The sequence below is a fragment of the Typha latifolia genome, chromosome 8 (assembly GCF_019914945.1).
Source record: "Typha latifolia isolate L0001 chromosome 8, TyphaL0001v2, whole genome shotgun sequence".
Classification (NCBI taxonomy): domain Eukaryota; kingdom Viridiplantae; phylum Streptophyta; class Magnoliopsida; order Poales; family Typhaceae; genus Typha; species Typha latifolia.
Genome location: NC_133093.1, coordinates 12972692 through 12992135, shown reverse-complemented (window position 1 = coordinate 12992135; position 19444 = coordinate 12972692). Strand labels below are relative to the sequence as shown.

Genomic DNA, 19444 nt, shown 5'->3' with positions numbered 1-19444 from the left:
AATATAATTATTCAAAAAATTATAAGAAAGGAAAAAAAAAAAAAGGTTTCAATATTATATAATATTTACATAGGGATGCGAATCGAACAAATACAACCAATAGTATCCAACTCATTTCTACTCATATATATATATATATATATATATATATACACACATTATGAGAATAATATATAACTTAATTGAAGAAGAATCCAACGGCTTATATCGAATAGGCCAAGGCAAGTGGACGTCTAATAGGATGACAATATCCTCCCACCAAATCCTTGGAATATTAGCCGCCACACCCTCCATTTCTCCCACTAATTAATTTATTCTCCTATGTAATAATAACACTAACAAATAAACAAATTAAGAAATACATAAACATATGCCAAAACCTTCTACATCCTTTCCCTCTCTTCCTTTATAAGCAAAGCGAAGGATTAAAAACAAAAAGAAAAAGAAAAGAGAAAGAGAAGCTTCACCTACAAGTGGCTAATAGAAGAAGAGAGAGGGAGATAGATAGAGGAAGAGAAAGCGAGATACCAAACCCAATTGGAGGGATTGGAGGAGATGAATTCTCTCTTATTGGCGGCGGTGATCGCCGCCGCAGCGATGACGACGGCAGCGATGGCCGCCTTCGATGTGCCGACGATCGCCTTCGACGAGGGCTACTCGCCTTTATTCGGGTACAGCAACCTCGTCAAGTCACCGGACGGGAGAAGCGTTAGTATTAAGCTCAATCGTTATACTGGTATATATCTAATATATAACAACTACTCTTCTTCGATCATCTTATGATCACCTCTCGTACCATGGATAGATAACTATTTAATTATATCTCGAATTGCTTATAATTAGGCTCTGGATTCGTTTCATCCGATTACTACTACCATGGATTCTTCAGCGCCTCAATCAAGTTGCCTTCGGATTACACGGCTGGCGTCGTCGTGGCTTTCTATGTGAGTAAATGATTAATTGTAGTTGCTATTATCTTCTCCTTCTTCTTCTTCTTCTTCTTCGTCGTCGTCGTCTTTTTCTTTGAGAAGAATTAGCAGGGGTATTTTGGTCAATTGGTCTCCGGCGAGTGATGGCTTTCTCCGGTGCCGGTAGCGGTGGTTTGGAGAGGAGTAATTGATAACTTCACGCCAAAGAATATAGATATTTTTAAAAGTTTTGGTGTTTCAATATATATTAGCTAGCTAGGAAGTCGTTGGGAGAAGCAGTATTGGCCACATGGATTGTGGGAGTCTAAAAGGCTGCGCGTAGAATATTTGTAGCCATATTTATTGCAAATTGCTAGTTCTATAGGGGATGAATATCGAAGCCCATGCATATCCATACCAATATGGAACCATCGATTTAATGCATACCGTTGTGTACAAAATATAATAATAATAATGCACATGCATGGATTAATTATTTATAAATAAGCTTAAGTTAATCAATTCGGGGTTTTAATTTTAATTTTAATATATATTTTTCCATTTTCTTTTCCTGGCGCAGCTATCGAACGGGGATGTCTATGAGAAGACGCACGACGAGTTGGATTTCGAGTTCTTGGGCAACACTTACGGCAAGGAGTGGAAGGTACAGACCAACGTGTACGGCAACGGCAGCACCAGCCGCGGCCGGGAGGAGCGCTACCACCTCCCCTTCGATCCCACGGAGGACGCCCACCGCTACTCCATCCTCTGGACCGCCGATCGCATCGTGTATGCCATCAATTCATATCTTGACGGAGGGTGTTTTCGTCATCCCATAATTTATGTAATTATTTTTGTGTAGGTTCTACGTGGACGATACGCCTATAAGGGAGGTGGTACGAAGCGAGGCGATGGCCGGCGACTACCCGTCGAAGCCGATGTCTCTGTACGCGACGATCTGGGACGGGTCGGCGTGGGCGACGGAGGGGGGGAAGTACAAGGTGAACTACAAGTACGCGCCCTTCACCTCCGAATTCTCCGACCTGGTCCTCCGTGGCTGCCGCGCCGACAGCCTCCAGCTCCAGCCCTCCATGGAGGACTGCGCCGAGTCTGAGGTCGACCTCATGACCTCCGACTACGCCGCCATGACCTCCAGAAAGCGCGCCGCCATGCGCCGCTTCCGCGAGCGCTACTTGGCCTACACCGTCTGCTACGACGCCGTCCGCTACGCCACCACCTTCCCGGAATGCGATAACACCCCCTTGGAGCAGCAGAGGTTTTGGGAGTGGGGCGAGTCTAAATATGTCACCTCCCGCCGGAGAATTAAACGCCGGAGTCGGACTAGGACTAGGCGTGATCAGGCCGACGTTTAATTTTAATCATTTGGCTAATTGGTCAATGAAACAGTCGTATCAAAAATTTAATTTTCTTGCTATGTACATGTCATTGGATACTTAAAAGGATGGCTCTTGCATGTGAGTACGTAGTATTCGTAGTGTACATTATTATTGTTATCATTATTCGTATGAAGCTACTGGCTAGTAGTACTTAATCTGGTTGAATAATATTATAGGATTGATTCTTTTTCGAGCGAGGCATATCATTTGGTCGAGCAGGTAGTGTGGTTGGTCTTATGTGAAGGAGTGGTGGTTGAGTTCACGGATTTCTGCTATACTTTTCAGATGGATTTGCTTTATAAATCATAAGCAAGAGTAAGTCGTTCTTGGAATCTCTGTGCATAAAAAGTTGAATTGCTTGAAAAGTTTTGGCTTAAGCTTTAATCTATATGTGGCTTTCTCTATTGAAAGCAACCTTAATATATTGTGTATATATATATATATATATATATATATATATATATTCCTGATGATTCTTATCTTAAAGGACCGAGGGCTAAGAGTTTCTGTTTTTAAGATAATTGGCAGTGAGAACTTTTAAAATATCACCAATATCATTACTGTTAGTTTTTAACGAAATATTTATAAAAATTATTGTTAAAGTTAACAAACTCATGTTAATGAGTAAATTAACCCTCCTCCTTGAAATTTAGAGTGTAAATATTTATCAATAATTTAGAAAGCCCATATTTGTAATTATGGATATTTTGTGGATTGTTGACCTAGTAAATATGTTTGATATGGAGAAATTAGTGCATAAGCACAATGGGCCAAAGGCCCAAAAGCCCATTTTTTTTTCATATTATTAATGACTCGTTTCTCGTGCCTCTCCTCACTCAACGGCTAGTTTTCAGAACGGCAAAGAAGGAAGCCAAATCCCTTCACCCTTCACCACTACACAAAGGATATGGGAGGAAACTCTCGCTGCAACGGTCATATTACCGTTGGAGTCCTCCCATTTCAAATCTTTTAAAATCCCCCCTCACACTTTCCCCCCGAACTCACTTCTGTTCTTGTGTTCTTCTTCTTCTTCTTCTCTCTCCTTCCTTCTTTCACGTTCCATCTTTTGATTCGTTCTCGCAGACCCATATCTCTTTTTTCATTTCCAGTAATGGAGACCCCATCATCCATGAGAAGGGTTACGAGATCTCAGACCTCTGTCGCCTCCGGTGAGCAGAAGAACCAATCATTTTTTCTTATTAGGATAAATATTAGATCCATGGCATCACATTCCTTGTTTGATCTCAACGCAGAGAAAGGCAAGCAATCCGAGCGTTCGGCGCTTCTCGACATCACGAACGATTCGCCTATTGTTGGGCTCGCGGTGGAGAAAACGCCATCGTCTTTGTTGGCCAAGAGCAGGGGTAGGGCTAAGCGGACGCCGGGGTCTGGCGAGGCGCTTCTCCGCGGCCAGGTGAAGACATTGCTGCAGAAGGTGGAAGAGGAGGGCGAGCTTGTGAATAAGATTTCCTTGGCAAATATCCCTCCTTTCCATGCCCTTTTAGGGATTTCGAGGTCCCCGGCGCAACTTCTTGCTCCGACACCGGCAAATACGCCTTGTATTGTGGAAGGAAATGTTTCGATCACTCAGCAGGTATGTGGGTGGGGCTTCTTCTGTTTGATGAAATGCCTCTGTTAGCCTAAAAGATCACATTTTCTCGACCTCTTGTTTTCCTCCAATATTCCAATTTTGAGAAAATTTCTCCAGCTTCATGGTTTATTGCTGTAAAATCAGTGTTAAGTACTTGTTCTTAATTCAAGTGATGCTAATTTTCTTCTTTCTTCAGGCTGTTTCAGGTCTGAAACGAGAAGAAAATCTCGGTCCTCAAGAATGCCTGCTCAACCGGGCATTGCTGTTTGACTCACCGGGGAAGTCTGAAGCCTCCGAGATCTCATCTTCCCTCACATACCAAGGAAGCGAAAGCAGCTACCCGGAGAGATCTCCTGAGGATGACAACTCTTCTATCTGGTCCATTCAGGTCAATGCAAGTACTCAGGAGGAGGATGACGAGGACAATGGCAGTGAGCTTCTCGAAGACTTCGAAGAAGAGGAAGTAGCTGCCTATTACTCTGAGGAATATGAAGAAGATGAAGAGTCTTTTGACGATCTATGCGATGGTATGATGAAGATGTCGGTTGTGGGTGATGGTAAAGCTGCAGGGCCGGAATTGAGAGGGAAGCACACAAGGTTTATCTACAACAGCGACGACGAGATTGAAGGACATGAGCAAGTTGGTGGCAACTGTAAGGTGACGGTTTCGCCGAATACATTGGTGCTGAAAGGACTGCCGGTGCCCGAAGGGAAGCATCTGCGCTTCAAGGAGGAAGACGAAGAAAATTGAGGGACTTTTTTTAAGAATTTGACATGTTGGAGATTGTTATGGTTGTCATTCCCTGACACCAATTCTATTAACTGCTTATTTCTTTTATAGTTTTAAATCTACTACAATTGTCTACTGATTCATCGTTGTCACGAATTGTGGAACAAAATGCAATTCATGCTGAAATAAAAAAAAAATTGCTTTATTTGCGAAATTAATGATTTTTTTCCTTCCTTCAAAAATTTAGAGTGGATTCCATGCCATTGTTCTCTTGAAACAAATAGTTCGCTGCGGTTGAACTCTTTTTTCTTTCTTTTTTTTGAAGATTTTGTATGTGGATTTTAATTTGAAATTGGAGAAGGGGAATTTAATTTGTTGGTGGAGTCCGAGTGAGAAAAAGTAAATTAAGAAGTGTAGAAAAATTCCAAGTTCTGAGATCACTACCGAAATTAAAGTTTCATTGATAGATAATATAATCTTATCTTAGGTTTAGTCGTTATCTTAGATGAAGAAGAATTTTGGTTGACTTCCACTACTATTGATAGACAACGTAAGATTCCTACTTTTACCAAAAGCTAGAGCATTCTGCGGAAATTCCATTAGAATTTTTGTAATTACATCCTTCGAGAGCCCTGTATTTACTCCTATATTCGATCTTTTAAAGTCTTTTTAGTCTTTGTATTATATATGTCAGCTTCGGAGCCAATTACATGCCGCCAAGTATAGGGCTGTAGAAAATCCGGCGCCGTGGCTGCGGACAATAGATCCGCTCCTTCTTTCGAATTACTTTCGCGCCATATATAACGGTATTAACGGCCATTTGTCTCTCTTATCTCGTCCTTTGCTCGTTCCCAAAGCCAATATTTAGCACTGGCATCATTCAAATAGGACGCAGAAAAAAATGATACCGAGAAAGAAGTGGAGTAGCAGATCTAGAAAGAGAGAGCCAGATGAAGCCACTGGGTGAGCTTTGGCTTCTTCTTGAGTTCTTTCTTGGGTATTCTACTTCTTCTTCTTCTTGGATCTTTCTCTTAGAAGGCTTTATGGGTCTCTAATGGAGTAATGGATATCAGAAGCAGTGGCAGCACCATAACAGAGCGAGAAGGCAGATTTAAAAATGGAAGAAAAGAAAGATGATAGCAGAGGCAAAGAGAAAAAGTCCCCTTTGCACCTGATCAAGATCTCGCGCTCCTTTCTGTCGCTACGGAATCATGGCATCGTGGAGTAGGAGGTCGCACTGCGGACTTGCTCCTTGCAGTTGAGGAGGGAGAACTTGGCAAACGAGATTGTGGACTCGAAGAATTTGACGAACTCCCTGCTCAATACCTATCGATGGCGACCTGGATCTAAGACGAGAGAGATGGTGAGGCACAGCAGAGTGACCAAGGGGGGTTGGAGAATGGAATGCTATAGCACGACAGCAGAGGCGGAAGAGAGGGAAAGACAGAGAGAGAGAGAGAGAGAGAAGGCTTAGAGGGGCTTAGATTTGAGTAGGCCGGGCTATATATGGGCGGACTAAAACCTGGCCTCGGGCCTAGAATGGACGGGGCGAGCCGGATGATGCATGCAGTCCAAAAGTATATGCTAACAAATGGCTTCAAACGAAGTTTCAATGTTGTCCATATCATGCCGTCATAGTCATATACTATCTTCATCCCACATAGGATTGCATTTAAAGAACCTAGGCATACAGGTTATGACGGTTTATTATGATGGTGATATCAACATAAATATATAGCTGAAAGTCATGATATGGAATTAATGACAATGTGTAAAAGATATATATATATACAGTAAAGGATATATTTGACAGTCAAAAGATCCAAACCATCAATTAATATCCGACTCCTCTAAAGAGGAGATGGCATACAATAATGGCGAACATTGAAGGCTCTACCTGAAATGGTCGTGAAAAGTCCCAGCAGCGAGCATTGAATACCATATATACTACCAACCCAACTTTGCATATATAATTGCATGCAGCGGAGAGGTAACACAAATTTAAAGACCAACAAGATAATAAAAGTTACATCAGGTACTGGAAGTAAAATGCCAAAAAGTTCCCAGGAAAAAGCAAAACAAAAGAGTCTGACAAGCAAGAAGGAAGTCAATTCCCGAACCAATTACCCTTCTTTCCCTGGTGAAATTATAACCCAACCAGAGATCACAAAGGGTCACATCTGGTGCGCTCTTGACTCCCCCTCCACTCCACTACCTCTCTATACTAACTCAAACACTTCATTAACAAATCTATCTTTTATTACTACATGGGAACTTCCTTCACATTGATCGATCTGTAGGATGGAAATTAACTATAGCTTTTAATTAACCCATGCATGCCACACAACCAACATGACCAAAACTATAGGGCAAGTGAAAACTTGACAAAGACCCCCAGGCTTTACAAAGGATGGCATATACAAAATGACTAAAATGCCCTCCAAATATATAAAGGGTATTTTTGTCATTTTGAGAGAGCATGTTAATTAGTTAGGGGGGCGGGGCGGGGTGGTCTTTGTCAAATCCTCTCTTGCTCCTAAGGGTAAGGGTGCATTCGGTTGCTAGGGGGTGTATGGGTTGTATAATTAACCAGGTAATTCCATCCTTACCCCTTTCTTGCTAGGGTTCAGATGCGGCGGCGGTGGCCGAAGGCTCCGCCTGAGCCACGCCTCCGAGGGCGGCGCTGATCTGGTGCACGGTGTTGCATATGTGATTGTTGATGGCGGTGACGCTGGAGAGGTTGAGCTTGGCCGACGGGACGGCGCTCGCGAGCACTTGCATGCCGACCGTGAGGAGGCAACCGGCGGCGCCCCAAGTAGGACCTTCTGTGTCTTCTTGAGAAGCACGATTTGGCGGTGCAATAGCTGGGGAGATCACAAACCCCATAGGAAGGAGAGGAATGTAGGATGGATCCTCGCCGCTCATCGCCACCTGGACGGCATCGACGTCTATCGTTGCACACACTACGAGGCTGCCGCCGGTCGGGTGGGTGCTGCTCTCTTGCAGTAGGAGCTCCACGTTCTGAGATGAGTTGCTTGCAGCCTGCATGCGTAAATTTCACGTAAGTACGTGCGTCAATATTGCATGTTATATATGCATGCATGCACAAGTATATTATCAGACAATAGCATATGATATTGTGACATATTTGCCCTTTTTTTTGTAAAAAATTCTTATTTGTTTGAATTCTTTAATGGAACTTGGAAAGGTTGGTGGGATGGTTGACAGGATGGTACGTGGCTCATTCAATGTGGTAACTTTGACAGCTCAAGTTGGCAGGCAGAGCTTGTTGTCTTACACTTGTGGGGAAAATAATAAATGCAGTAAAGCTGCCCCGAATTTAACTTTCAGTTTCACTCCTTAGTGGTTATCATGAGTAGTTCCTCTTCATTTGCATGAAATGAGTTGAACATGGATGAGAATTGGAAGACAAGCATGCATTAATTGTAGTTCAACTGCTTTGTTGTTTATGGCACTGGGAAAGCTAGCTTATTCTCGATGCAATTTATTACTTCGATTTCCAACTTTTATATGTAAATGCAACTAAATGACTAAGAAAACTTTCAACGAAGACTTCCTTAATTCAAATTAACCAAGCTATATTACAGGGATCCATATTTTTGCTTTCTCTACAATATATTGCACAACAAAATAGTACATATGTAAATAATATAAATGCAATGAAGGATGCACATATGCAAATATTCTCTGGAAGTAGCAATATTGTTACATAATCCTAAGGCTATTTATACGAAGTTTGTCATATATTCTGTTCTTTTCGGTATAGTTGTATATCTAAATGGCGAAAAATAAGTACTTCCTCTTTCTTGATATCAAGGAGAAAGAAGAATTTTCCTAATATTTCCGACTTACCTTCTTCATACAATTTCTGAAAATGTATATAATCTAGTCTAATAAAACGATATAAGTCAAATAAGGCACACATAAATGAAAGCAAAGGATAGCAACCTTCACCAACTAAAGAAAGCAATATATATACTCACATTAATACGCAGAAGAGAAACACAATTCCTTGGATGAGAACCATTCGCGATGTGAGCCACCTCATGTAGCGAGTTTCCACTAGAGAAAACATCAAACTGCAAAGTCGACATTTTAATTACAAATCATCATGCCACAAATTTAACATAAAATAGTAGAATACATAAAAGAAGATTCAAAGCAAAATACACAATAATATCCTCCGATAACTACCTGAGAACGTCGCTGCTCATCGGTTACGAGCTCAAACACTCGTTGATGGTGGAAGGGAAGCCATGTCGTAGAGACTGCAGTGAGAATTACACCATTAGGCTGCCCTGGATCGGTGTTCTTCCGCGTCGTAACCCTAATTGTGTCCTCGGGAGAATCCGAGAGCGCCGTCCAAGAGTGGATTCCAGAAGAGCTAATATTAGCACAGAAGGTCTTAACCATTCTTTGTGATAGTGTCATCATATTCTTTCTTGCTTCTGGAGAAGGAATAACTGAGAAGGAACATATATAAAGTCTATGAATAAAAGTACACACATAAATATATATAGTGGAAGGGTAAGATCAAGAATTTGTTACCTCCTAGGTCTGAGATGCTTCTCGCCATGAGGCTCGCAAGCCGTTCACATTGCCGTTGTAAGGTCGAAACCCACCGTGTTGCGCCGAAGGCCATACCACTGCTTACAAACTCACCAAAGACTTGGTGCACTACCTTGTCCTCCACCTCCGAGTGCTCTACCCATATCACCTATATAAAGAGGATTATAACTATATAATGCATTTAGAACTAATTGATGAACAACTGCAAGTGTAAACGTTTTAGGCTTTAGATTGTTGCTGTATCCAGCCCTAGATCAAAATACTAACAATCAGGGGTGATTAATCGGATTGGATACAGTCAGATAGTTTATAGCTAGGATTGAATCTGAAATGTTTAAATTTGTCAGATTTGGTTCAGATCTTATTTGACATTTAAATTCAAGTCCCATATCCGGTCCATTAAGAGTCAGATCATTTCGGATTTGAATTCTACTCGTAAATGCAAATAGATTCTAGTTACATAGTGTAATACAGAATTAAGATGTCGTTAGATTCATTTACTTAATTGATGCATATCCATTAAAATCAATCATGCTTGGATTAGATATATAATTTGTGACCTAATTAATCAAGGTCCTATTATGCCCTCATATCCATCACTACTTGTTCCCATATATGCGTCCCATATATTCTATGCTGAAGAGAAACTAGTAGGTGGAATTAATTTAATTAAGATGCATAATAATTAATTATCTTCTAAAGGGTACTTCTAAAGTGACATACTCTTGAGTAACCATTTGGCATATCTTGAATTAGACAGCCGGAGGGCCTTCTTCTACACTTGGCAAGAGAGACTTGAAGGCCTTCTTGGAAGCCATCTGCAGGGAAATCAACAATAGTCCACACACCCTCTTCTGCATTCATTTGGCAATATCGAAAGAAATAAATCTCGCGAACCGGCACCAAAGGAGACAAGAATTGCAACTCCGCTTGCATCTGTTTAAATTAATTAAGATCAAAATTAACGTAGATATATGTATTTATATATATAGGAGTATGGATGAAACTATTATAGTTAATTGATTAGATAATTACCAGATGGAGAGAGCCATTCACTTGACCAGAGATTCCAGTGTTAATAATTTGCAGTGTTCTTGCCTTGCAAACAATTGAAGGAAACAATTCCATCCATTTATTCTAGGAAAAAAGGTAGCAGAAATAATTAGAAGGAACCTAATTTCATATCAATGAAATTAACAAGTGAATTAAAGGTAATTAAACTTACAGCATCCATGAAGGCATCCACTAACGTAATGCTGTTCATTATAACCAACGCTGTATCGCGAGTCGACTCCTTCCTGAACTCCAAATGGTGTTCTTGCTTCGAATTAATCGGCCATGGGAACAATCTCGCATGCTCTTCCAAGTTCAACACCTCGATGCCATGCACGGCGCTTCGCGCCCAGAGCGGCTCATCGGTGCGGCACATCCTCGCCAGCTGGTCCGCCGCCGTCATCGCCATATCGAGCACGATCGGCTTATCATGCTCCATGACGAGCACGCTCGGGAAATGCGGGTGGTCATCTGCGATCGGAACGGAGGAGATCATATCGGCGCAACTCACCATTGTGTTCTCGTTGAAGTGCCTCGAGTATATGGCCATGTCGAGGTCTAGCGACGGCATCAATAGTGGCGGCGCCGGCCCTAGCGACGGTTGCACGTGCCGGTTTCCATAACGGGATGGAATGCACGACAGCCGCTCGAGCTACATACGTTCACGAGATTATATATGAACAGATGTAGGTTGAAATTTATATATATGATCGACGCTGTTAGGGTTTTGAGGGTGTTGGTTTATACCTCCTCCTTGAGGCGAGCATTCTCGATTCGGAGATGCTGCTCTTCGAAGGACATCTCGCCGAGGATGGCTGGGCCGCCGCAGTTAGGGCAGACGACGTTGCGGATCGCCGCCTGCAGCCGGAAATTCTCGTTCTTCAAGTTGTCGTTCTCCGCTCGCAGTATCACGTTGTCCGCCCGGTCTTGTTGCGCCTTTAGTTAATTACATTCCGTTCATCCACCACCACCAATAATAGGCAGTAAATTAATTTTCTTTGTCTTCGCACGTGCGAAGAAATTTGTATATTTGATAAGAAAAGGGAGAGAAATGTGCTCACCTTCATCTGGGTGCGGCGGTTTTGGAACCAGAACTTGACCTGGCGAGGTTTGAGGCCGAGATCTTGGCTAAGCTTCAGCCGCTGCTTGTCGTCCGGGTGCGGACATTCCTTAAACAACCTAATAATTATAAAATTTTTATTTTATTAACATGTAAAAAAAACATTCTTAAAGAAGAAGAAGAAGAAGTGGATGTCTCACGCTTCCATTTCTTGAATCTGGCGAGCGGTGTGGCGATGGTATCTCTTCTTCTTCGCCGCCGGTTGCAGCGGATCTTGCTGTTGGAATGGTTGCTGTAGTTGGTCGTTCTCTTCGCCCTCGCCGCAGCTAAGCCCGTCCACGTGTCCGCTTCCGGAGCCGCCGCTCTCCATCTCCTCCTCCTTGGCCACTCCCCTCCCCATCCCCATCAACCCTTCCTCCTTCTGCAGCACCCCCCAAAAAGATATATCATAAATAGAGGAGGGGGGAAAAAAAGAAAAGAGAGAGAAAGAACTGGAGTGATGTTGTATTACTACTCACAGGGACTATGGCGGAGAAGGCATGGAAGGGCATGCTCGTCATAAAGCCCAGGCTAGGGTTTCGGATCGGCGAGGAGAAGAGAGAATCGGGTGACACCACGCTGCCACCTCCCCCTCCCCCTCCTCCTCCTCCTCCTCCTCCCATCATGGAAGACAGCACTTGGCAGTCTCCATACATCTCTCTTCCTCTCCTTTTTCTCTCACTTGAGGTAGAAAAAGATGGAGACAAGATCTACGAGAAGAGAAGAGAAGAAGTGTATGTGGTTTTTGTGGTGGGAAAAGGGGAAGGAGAGAATAGCTCCTCTCTCTGTCTCTCTCCTCCTACTTGTATATGCTTCCTTCCTTCTTTTTCTTCTCCTCCTCCTCCTCCTCTTGTCTAGCAAATGCGGACCAACCTTTTGTTTTCTTCTCTTTCTCTCTCTAAAAACTTTGCCATTTACTCGGTAATTGCTGCGTTTTACCGCACGGGGTTAATGCGGTCTTTAACTCCGCGGGACAGAGAAACCGATCACTCGCCAGTGAATCCGCGTTGAAGAAACCGACACGTGTCAGTCGGCGAGGACGGAGGGGAGGTTACTCAATACTCTCCCCCCCAGAAGTCAAACCCTTGTCCGCTTCCCCCCCAACCTCCTTTCCCTTTCGCTTTTGGACTTTGGCCTCCCGTCCTACGGAGACCAGCGCAACCGCCTCTTGACTTTTTAATTCGGACGGCCCTGATCCTCCATCGGATGCATCTCCGCCGTCGGTGTAGTGAATGCACTCCAAATAATGCCGATTATGGTGAAATAAGTCTACAAGTTTACCCTTTTCCGCTGTGGGAGTGGGAGTGCGGCCAAAGAGCACGACGTCTATGCTATTCTATGTTTGGTTCAATTGATGCATGATTTGAAGTCGTAGATGCTAAGTGTTTGATTGGATTTAGGCACAGCAAAGCTAGTAAATTGTATCGCCTTTACTTCGTGTGTTGTCACAGCAGCAGCCGTAGGGATCATGATGGGTCAAGTGGGCTGTGGGCCCCCGACCTCTTGTTTTACATCTCGGCCCAACTTGGCCCCTTTCTCTCTCTCACATTCTCACAGTACTTACAATAGATAAGAAAAATAACCAAAATAATAATCTGCAAAACTTTGAACTAAGTTTACGCGATAACTATCCTCTTGCATCCTTCGCACGATGCAACTACGGTCTCTTCTCCCTCTGACAGCGCTGTCCCTGGACAATATTTTGGATAATAATATCATCTTATGCAGCAGGACAGGCTGCTCTTAAATGCACATAATGTTCATGAATAGTTCTGGGGTTTGTATTATTAATTAAACTGCATCACATTTACTTCATACATGTGAGTAGATGCCCATCCTATTAATGGGCTGTGGGCTCTTAATCTGACGTCAAGGTGGTGGCTTGTGTTAGTTGGATTCCAAAGCCGCGTTATTTAGTACTGGATTTGCACTCTTGACACTGACCTGCAGAGAATTGTGGGGTCTGGTACAAAACTAACGTCCTGTTATGCTTAAGCTATTATTCCCCTCGAACAATCAATCAAAATTTGTTTCTCATCTACGCCTTTTAGTTCAGTTATATATAATAAATATAAGCATGTAGATCTTTGGATGGAGAGAGAGAGGCTCCTACAAAGCCTCTTTATATATATATATATATATATATATATATAATGCCCTATTGCATTGGCGATTGACCCATATTTTATTCACTAAATTTATAAAAAAATATCCTTCTTGGAGTGTTCTCTGAAAATAAAATGACGAAAATAAGAGTGTGGTTCAGGGCATCCCTTCGATATTCTATTAAAAAATGTAGGGATGGAATTGAAAATAGCGAGAAAAGTAAGGTGTAAACCGCAATAACCCCAGATGTGAAAGGAAAAAAGGTCAACTAATAAGAAAAAAATCCACCAGTCATCAACAAAATTGAAACGAGCCGCTCCAATTCGTTCTTGGTGTAGATTCGGATTCGATCAGATCCGCACGGATCGCATCGTGACCACAAGAAAGTGAAACACCCAACTTTCCCTTCGCATCTCAAAAGAGATCTTTCCAGTTCTTTCCGCCCAGTCCCCCACCCCGCACCCCCCACCCCCCCGCGGAACTGACCACGATGGCTTCCTTCCTCTTCTCTCCCCACGCCTCCCTCCTCTCTCCAAACCCGAACTTCCATTCCCTCCCACTCCTCCCCAAAACCCTTACCCATCCCTTCCTTCATCCCCGCCCTCGAAACCCTAACCTCCTCTCCATCTCCGCCGCCGCCTCCGGCCCTGGCCGCCGCCGGAGACGCATTCCCGGCCAAGGTCCCGGCACCGAGCCGTCGTCCATACCCGATGAGTGGGGAGAGGAGTCCCAGCCGGATCCGGAGGTGCCGTCAGAGGCGGATCCCCCCAAGGACGACGAGGAGTGGGGAAGCGATCCAAAAACTGAGGGCACCGCGGCAGGAGTCGTGGATGAGTGGGGGGAGAAGGCGGATCCGGAACAGGAGGCGCCGTCGGTGCCGGATCCGCCGAGGGATGAGGACGAGTGGGGGAAGGAGCCCGGGGGAGACAGTTACTTGCCGGGGAACGGGAGCCCGGTGCCGTCGCCTGAGGATGAGAAGCTTGGGAATTTGAAGCGGTGTCTTGTGGACAGTATCTACGGGACGGAGTTAGGGTTTAGTGCTTCGGCGGAGGTTAGGGCAGAGATTTTTGAGCTGGTTAACCAGTTGGAGGCGGAGAACCCGACACCGGCACCGACTGAGGTGCCCGCGCTTCTTGATGGGAATTGGATCCTTCTGTGAGTTGATCGGAGCTCTTTCTTGCTTTTACCTTTTCTTTTATTTTTTTAAATTATAATGAATTTATGTGCAGTTTATGTCGCAATTTGTTACAAATGCGCAGAGAGAAGTTTCTTGAGAATATAATGGTTTAGTACTATTGAGTGATGGAACCACCTAATGTATTGCCTTTAGTCCTTAGGAGTATGAACTTTATTGTAGATTTATATATGAGACTTGAAGCTTGTTGCATTTTAATGACATAAAATGTAATGGATATGATCCAAGGGCATTTATTGCCACAATGAAGTGCCTTGCAATTGACTATACTCTCTTGAAAAAAATATCCATGTTTCTTTTAGCTAGTAAAAGGTTCAATAACTAGAACTACATAAATATCTCCAACTAGTCTTCAGTTGATAGGAATGTAATCCATCACCTAACGTTGTCTTTTTATAGAAATCATAAATTGTTGTATATCAGAACTTCTATTGGGGGATGCTTGGTATCTGCAGCTGGAGATTCTTCCAGTTGAATAACCTGAGAAGCAGGTTTCGGTCTAATCTTAAGTGACTAGATTATATTGGGTCTTATTTATTTTGATGTGGGCTTCGAGTAGGCATTATTCTAGTTTCAAGCTTAGATGATCAGATCAGGATTTGCTTGTTTGGAGCTGATGTTGGCTTGGGCTAGTTATTAGCCTGATTCATGTCAAAGTCAAATTCAGTTAAAATATTCTATCCACATGAGCTAAAACTAAATTAAGATCTGTTCAACGCTCAAACTGGACCAGATGAAGAATATATCCTGAGACATTCTGGCAACATTTATTGATATTTTGACAGATGAGACCCTGAAATTAGGTAAATTATTGAAATGATTGAGGTAGATATGCTGTTTGACTTGAAGTGCTGTGTTGGATCAGTTGGATTCTGGTGTGAAATTTATACACTTGTGGCTTTTGCCTTGATGAGATATTTAGTTATAGCTGCTGATATGGCTTAGCCATCTAATTAGGCCCCCATTGATTATCTTATGCACCATGCATGATACGCCATTAGGCTTAGCCATCTAAAAAGTCAGCACTCTTGTTGTCACCCCCTTGTTGAAATGCATGCTTGTTGTTAGTATTTAGTAGCTATAATAGCATTTGTTGTCTTGTAAGGTACTTATGCAATACTTTTGTTGACATTTTATTATGAAGAAGTATCATTATTTGACATGTGCTTGACTATAGACTTCTTATGTTCTTTAGGTACACAGCATTTTCTGAACTTTTACCTCTTCTATCTATTGGAGCAATCCCATCACTGAAAGTTAAAAGTATATCTCAAGAAATTGATAGCGGAAGTATGACAATAGTGAATGCGACAACCCTCTCCAGTCCATTTGCCTCTTTTTCTTTCAGTGCATCTGCTTCTTTTGAAATTCGAAGTCCTTTAAGGATACAGGTATCAACTTTCAATCTTGTATGGTATTCTACTTTGAGTTGGGAATATTTGACTGTATTAAGATACCAAAGACGTTTACTTTGATGCTTTGAATTGATTTAAGTTGTCCTTTCTTACATATAATTGTTTAAACCATTTGGTCAAATTACGTGTATTTGCATGAGTTTACAAACTTTAAACGGCAAGTTTGACAGTCACTAGGTCGAAAAAGTTATTGAAATATTAGTGAGTTATAAATATCAAAGTGCATTCACTCTTTTTCTGGCTATAACTAGAAATCTAAATGCATCTCACCTCAAATAAAGTTATTAATTAATGATTGTAGGTTTTAGTTAAGGTTCGAAAAATCAGTTGCAGGCTCGGGATCGGCTTTCTAAAAAAATAATACGTATCAATCGGGTCGGCCGTATCAGTTGCTCGGATTGGATCGAACTTTTTTTAATTACATAAAATTAAAAAAAGTCTTTTTCGAATCTCATTCACTCTTTTTTTGGCTATAACTAGAAATCTAATTGCACCTCATCTCAAATAAATTTATGAATTAATGACTGTAGGTTTTAGTTAAGGTTCGAAAAATTAGTTGCAGGCTCGAGATCGGCCTTCTGAAAAAATAATACGTATCGATCGGGTCGGTCGTATCAGTTATTCGGATTGGATTAGACTTTTTTTAATTACATAAAATTCTAATGCAGAAAAATCTCTAAAAATTTAGAAAACATAACAAAAGAATAAGAAATTAATTTATTCACACATAAACCCTAAATTTTTTTTAAAAAAAATACTAACTCACTCATAAGTCAACTTTGATGACTATCGAGCCGACTTTCATAAATCCATGTGTTTTATCGAAAAGAAGAGATGACAAAGAAGAAAACCAAAAGAAAAAAATTTCTGCTAACTTTCACCGAAAAGAAAAATAGATTAGAGAGAGAAAGTGAAAGAAAAAAAAAAAACAAAAAATTATGGTGCAATGAAGGAGAAGAAGAAAGAGAGAAGGGGGGAGAGAGAGAGTGAAAGAAATTAAAAAACTGAGAGAAATGAAGAAATAAAATTAAAAATTTTATACTGGAGTTAGATTTGCGTCGCCAGGGTTCGCTAGATCTCTCTATTTAGAAATAATGGTTATGATAAGGAGAGAAAGAGAAAGAAAGAGTTAGAGAGAGAGAGAGAGAGAGAGAGAGAGGGGGGGGGGGAGGGGGAGGGGGAGGGGGAGGGAGAGAGAGAGAGAGAGTTCTAGGATGTCTCCGGGTCAGATCCATAATGGATCTGGCCCGTTATAACCAAAACCCGCCGATCCGGTCGATCCCAGTCATTTGATCAAATGAGCCGACGAACCTTGGTTTTAATATTGTTTACTACATCTTGTTAATTATGGCTGTCTGGCTCTCTGGCTCATTGAGTGATTTGTTATAGTAATAGTGTATCTCTATACACAGACTTAGTCAATGGTCTATACAAGTATCTATATGCAAGTCTACTTGGATGTACAGCAATTGTACACGTTCTATTTGACTACAAAGAGGTCAATATATGGTGTATATCTAATTAGCCATTTTAATGCAGGTCCAATTCAAGGAGGGCACTATTCAACCTCCAGATATATCATCAAATGTAGTTCTACCAGAACAAGTTGATATTTTTGGGCAAAAGATTAGCCTGAAACCTGTTGAACAGGCATTAAACCCCATACAGCAGGCTGTTGCTAACATCACACGAGCTGTATCTGGACAGCCGCCACTCAAAGTTCCGCTTCCTGGAAACCGAGCTGAGTCCTGGCTCTTGACAACTTACCTTGATGAAGACTTCAGAATCTCGAGAGGGGACGGCGGTTTATTTATTCTTGCAAAGGAAGGCAGTCCTTTGTTGGATCAGCTGTCATGATTTTTCATGAATATAGTAGTGATGCAACCTGTCGTTCATGCATCCTCATGGTGAGATATTTCATAGAACCTCCATCACATCGTCTCTTATTTCCTGAAGCATGTCTTTATAGGAAGTACATACATCCATATTTCTATGGGCTCCTTGTCTAGGAAATGTATATAACGCAATATCGTTGTTTTCTGCTTCATGGGCAGAGATAAAATGTTTATCAATTTCAATGAATCTAATGGATTTCTCTACAAGCACTATTGCACTAATTTCCCAAGGTTTGGCAATCATGATAGAGTGATCAAGCGGGTTTCATCTCCCACCATCTTGGCTCCTTGCCCATTCCAAGCTGCATTCGATCATCACTTAAACATGTAATATGTTTTTCAGAAGTGTCACAATTAGTGATGCATTAATTTTATTCTCCTTGATGATTAAGAGGCATGTCAAGACGTACTATGGTTTATGAACCATCACCAGACAGTATTATAGTTTTATTCTCCTTGACATTGTCCTCTGATGAATATGCCACTTGACACCATTTCAGTTGCTCTTTATTTAATTCGATTAATGCTCTTGTTTAGTAATGCTCTTTACCGTACTATGGTTTGATTTTGCTCCATGTTTAGTGGCAAGAATAAGTGTTTGTTAAGGTAAAGTGTAGTGCACTGAACTGATTCAAGTCTTGCTTTTTACGACCCTGACCTTTGTAGGAGAAAAAGGTTGGTAGCTAAATCTTATTCTTCAAAATATTTTTTAGTGTGGCTTTTATTGACATCAAGAAGGATGGGAGTTTATGGAGAGGTTTATAACATTGATCCGTTCGGAGTAAAACAAGTTGCTTGTATTTGGAGTTGAGAATGTTTGATATTAAACGATATTGATCATAGTTTGTGAACTTCGTCTATTTATTTCTAGCCATCTATCTATTTTTGTGCTCTCAAATAAGCGATTACATCTTTTGTTCGTTATGAACTATTAATGAGTCAATACTGATGCCAAGATCTGCATCTTTAACTTGATAGACGTTGTTCATGCTACTTGGAAAATACATCATTACAAGGTAATAAATGAATGTTTAGGATGGGCAGAGGCCGGATACCCACTCGACCACAAATTATGACGTCCACTCTACTCTCCCACTTGGGGATGACAAGCAGTGCTCCTTCAACGTGCAATAGAGGCCGCTGACATAGGCAATGGGCCTTCTTGGTCACCCATATACCCCGTCCAGGTAAGTATGCCACGTATGCCTGAAAATTCAACATAATTTCTCTTTCTTTCTTTCTTTTATCTCAATGATTAAGAAACTGTCGTTTGACATCTGTATAATTCTTTCTTTTCTTCGCACCCAATGGTTGAGAAACTGTGTTTTTATATCTGTTCATTTTGAGTAAATATTAAGAATACTGCATACGAGCCTAACTTAGCACTTTGAAAAGAGCATGTATTATGTATTATGGCATCCATAAAATAAAAATTAGGAAAATTTGCATACAACACACTATTTTA

At 41.7% G+C, this 19444-nt stretch overlaps 4 protein-coding genes and 1 non-coding gene across 7 annotated transcripts; 3 read left to right on the top strand and 2 right to left on the bottom strand.

The window, feature by feature from the left end:
• The first annotated feature begins 393 nt into the window (after window positions 1-393).
• LOC140793742 (probable xyloglucan endotransglucosylase/hydrolase protein 30) lies at window positions 394-2506 on the top strand. The gene is made up of 4 exons (XM_073145420.1): window positions 394-736; window positions 844-944; window positions 1489-1697; window positions 1771-2506. Exons 1-4 carry the CDS (start codon window positions 556-558, stop codon window positions 2279-2281), a joined length of 1002 nt encoding a protein of 333 aa, XP_073001521.1. The 5' UTR covers window positions 394-555; the 3' UTR covers window positions 2282-2506.
• A 633-nt stretch (window positions 2507-3139) lies between these two features.
• Window positions 3140-4840, top strand: LOC140793740 (uncharacterized). Its single transcript, XM_073145416.1, has 3 exons — window positions 3140-3474; window positions 3559-3899; window positions 4093-4840. Exons 1-3 carry the CDS (start codon window positions 3417-3419, stop codon window positions 4645-4647), a joined length of 954 nt encoding a protein of 317 aa, XP_073001517.1. The 5' UTR covers window positions 3140-3416; the 3' UTR covers window positions 4648-4840.
• Window positions 4841-6571: 1731 nt separating this feature from the next.
• Window positions 6572-12168, bottom strand: LOC140794305 (homeobox-leucine zipper protein ROC3). Its single transcript, XM_073146291.1, has 11 exons — window positions 11848-12168; window positions 11530-11750; window positions 11331-11448; window positions 11017-11205; window positions 10442-10921; window positions 10252-10353; window positions 9940-10152; window positions 9196-9364; window positions 8842-9110; window positions 8631-8726; window positions 6572-7668 (listed from the first exon to the last, which is right to left on the bottom strand). Exons 1-11 carry the CDS (start codon window positions 12022-12024, stop codon window positions 7246-7248), a joined length of 2457 nt encoding a protein of 818 aa, XP_073002392.1. The 5' UTR covers window positions 12025-12168; the 3' UTR covers window positions 6572-7245.
• Window positions 12169-13810: 1642 nt separating this feature from the next.
• Window positions 13811-19373, top strand: LOC140793526 (plastoglobulin-1, chloroplastic). 3 transcript variants are annotated; one of them, XR_012109978.1, is made up of 4 exons: window positions 13889-14629; window positions 15865-16060; window positions 17624-17991; window positions 19015-19373. XR_012109978.1 is itself a non-coding variant. In XM_073145046.1 (3 exons), the coding sequence occupies exons 1-3, from the start codon at window positions 13965-13967 to the stop codon at window positions 17939-17941; spliced, it is 1179 nt and encodes a 392-aa protein (XP_073001147.1). In that variant the 5' UTR covers window positions 13811-13964; the 3' UTR covers window positions 17942-18186. The 3 variants fall into 3 exon arrangements, 1 of the variants encoding a protein (XP_073001147.1); XR_012109979.1 differs by having other exon boundaries at window positions 18958-19373; XM_073145046.1 differs by lacking the exon at window positions 19015-19373 and having other exon boundaries at window positions 13811-14629; window positions 17624-18186.
• Window positions 19015-19174, bottom strand: LOC140794540 (U1 spliceosomal RNA). The gene has a single exon (XR_012110153.1). It is a non-coding gene; the product is annotated as a U1 spliceosomal RNA (small nuclear RNA).
• Window positions 19374-19444: the final 71 nt, after the last annotated feature.

What these genes read in the sequence shown, in the direction of transcription:
- LOC140793742 (XM_073145420.1), top strand. Translation starts at nt 556, where the DNA reads ATGAATTCTCTCTTATTGGCGGCGGTGATCGCCGCCGCAGCGATGACG. An exon ending in GCGTCGTCGTGGCTTTCTAT is followed by an intron (nt 945 to 1,488) that starts GTGAGTAAATGA and finishes TTCCTGGCGCAG; the next exon opens with CTATCGAACGGGGATGTCTA. An exon ending in TGGACCGCCGATCGCATCGT is followed by an intron (nt 1,698 to 1,770) that starts GTATGCCATCAA and finishes ATTTTTGTGTAG; the next exon opens with GTTCTACGTGGACGATACGC.
- LOC140793740 (XM_073145416.1), top strand. Translation starts at nt 3,417, where the DNA reads ATGGAGACCCCATCATCCATGAGAAGGGTTACGAGATCTCAGACCTCT. An exon ending in TCAGACCTCTGTCGCCTCCG is followed by an intron (nt 3,475 to 3,558) that starts GTGAGCAGAAGA and finishes ATCTCAACGCAG; the next exon opens with AGAAAGGCAAGCAATCCGAG. An exon ending in ATGTTTCGATCACTCAGCAG is followed by an intron (nt 3,900 to 4,092) that starts GTATGTGGGTGG and finishes TTCTTTCTTCAG; the next exon opens with GCTGTTTCAGGTCTGAAACG.
- LOC140794305 (XM_073146291.1), bottom strand. Translation starts at nt 12,024, where the DNA reads ATGTATGGAGACTGCCAAGTGCTGTCTTCCATGATGGGAGGAGGAGGA. An exon ending in CCTTCTCCGCCATAGTCCCT is followed by an intron (nt 11,751 to 11,847) that starts GTGAGTAGTAAT and finishes GGGGTGCTGCAG; the next exon opens with AAGGAGGAAGGGTTGATGGG. An exon ending in AAGCATCTCAGACCTAGGAG is followed by an intron (nt 9,111 to 9,195) that starts GTAACAAATTCT and finishes GTTCCTTCTCAG; the next exon opens with TTATTCCTTCTCCAGAAGCA.
- LOC140793526 (XM_073145046.1), top strand. Translation starts at nt 13,965, where the DNA reads ATGGCTTCCTTCCTCTTCTCTCCCCACGCCTCCCTCCTCTCTCCAAAC. An exon ending in GATGGGAATTGGATCCTTCT is followed by an intron (nt 14,630 to 15,864) that starts GTGAGTTGATCG and finishes TATGTTCTTTAG; the next exon opens with GTACACAGCATTTTCTGAAC. An exon ending in GAAGTCCTTTAAGGATACAG is followed by an intron (nt 16,061 to 17,623) that starts GTATCAACTTTC and finishes ATTTTAATGCAG; the next exon opens with GTCCAATTCAAGGAGGGCAC.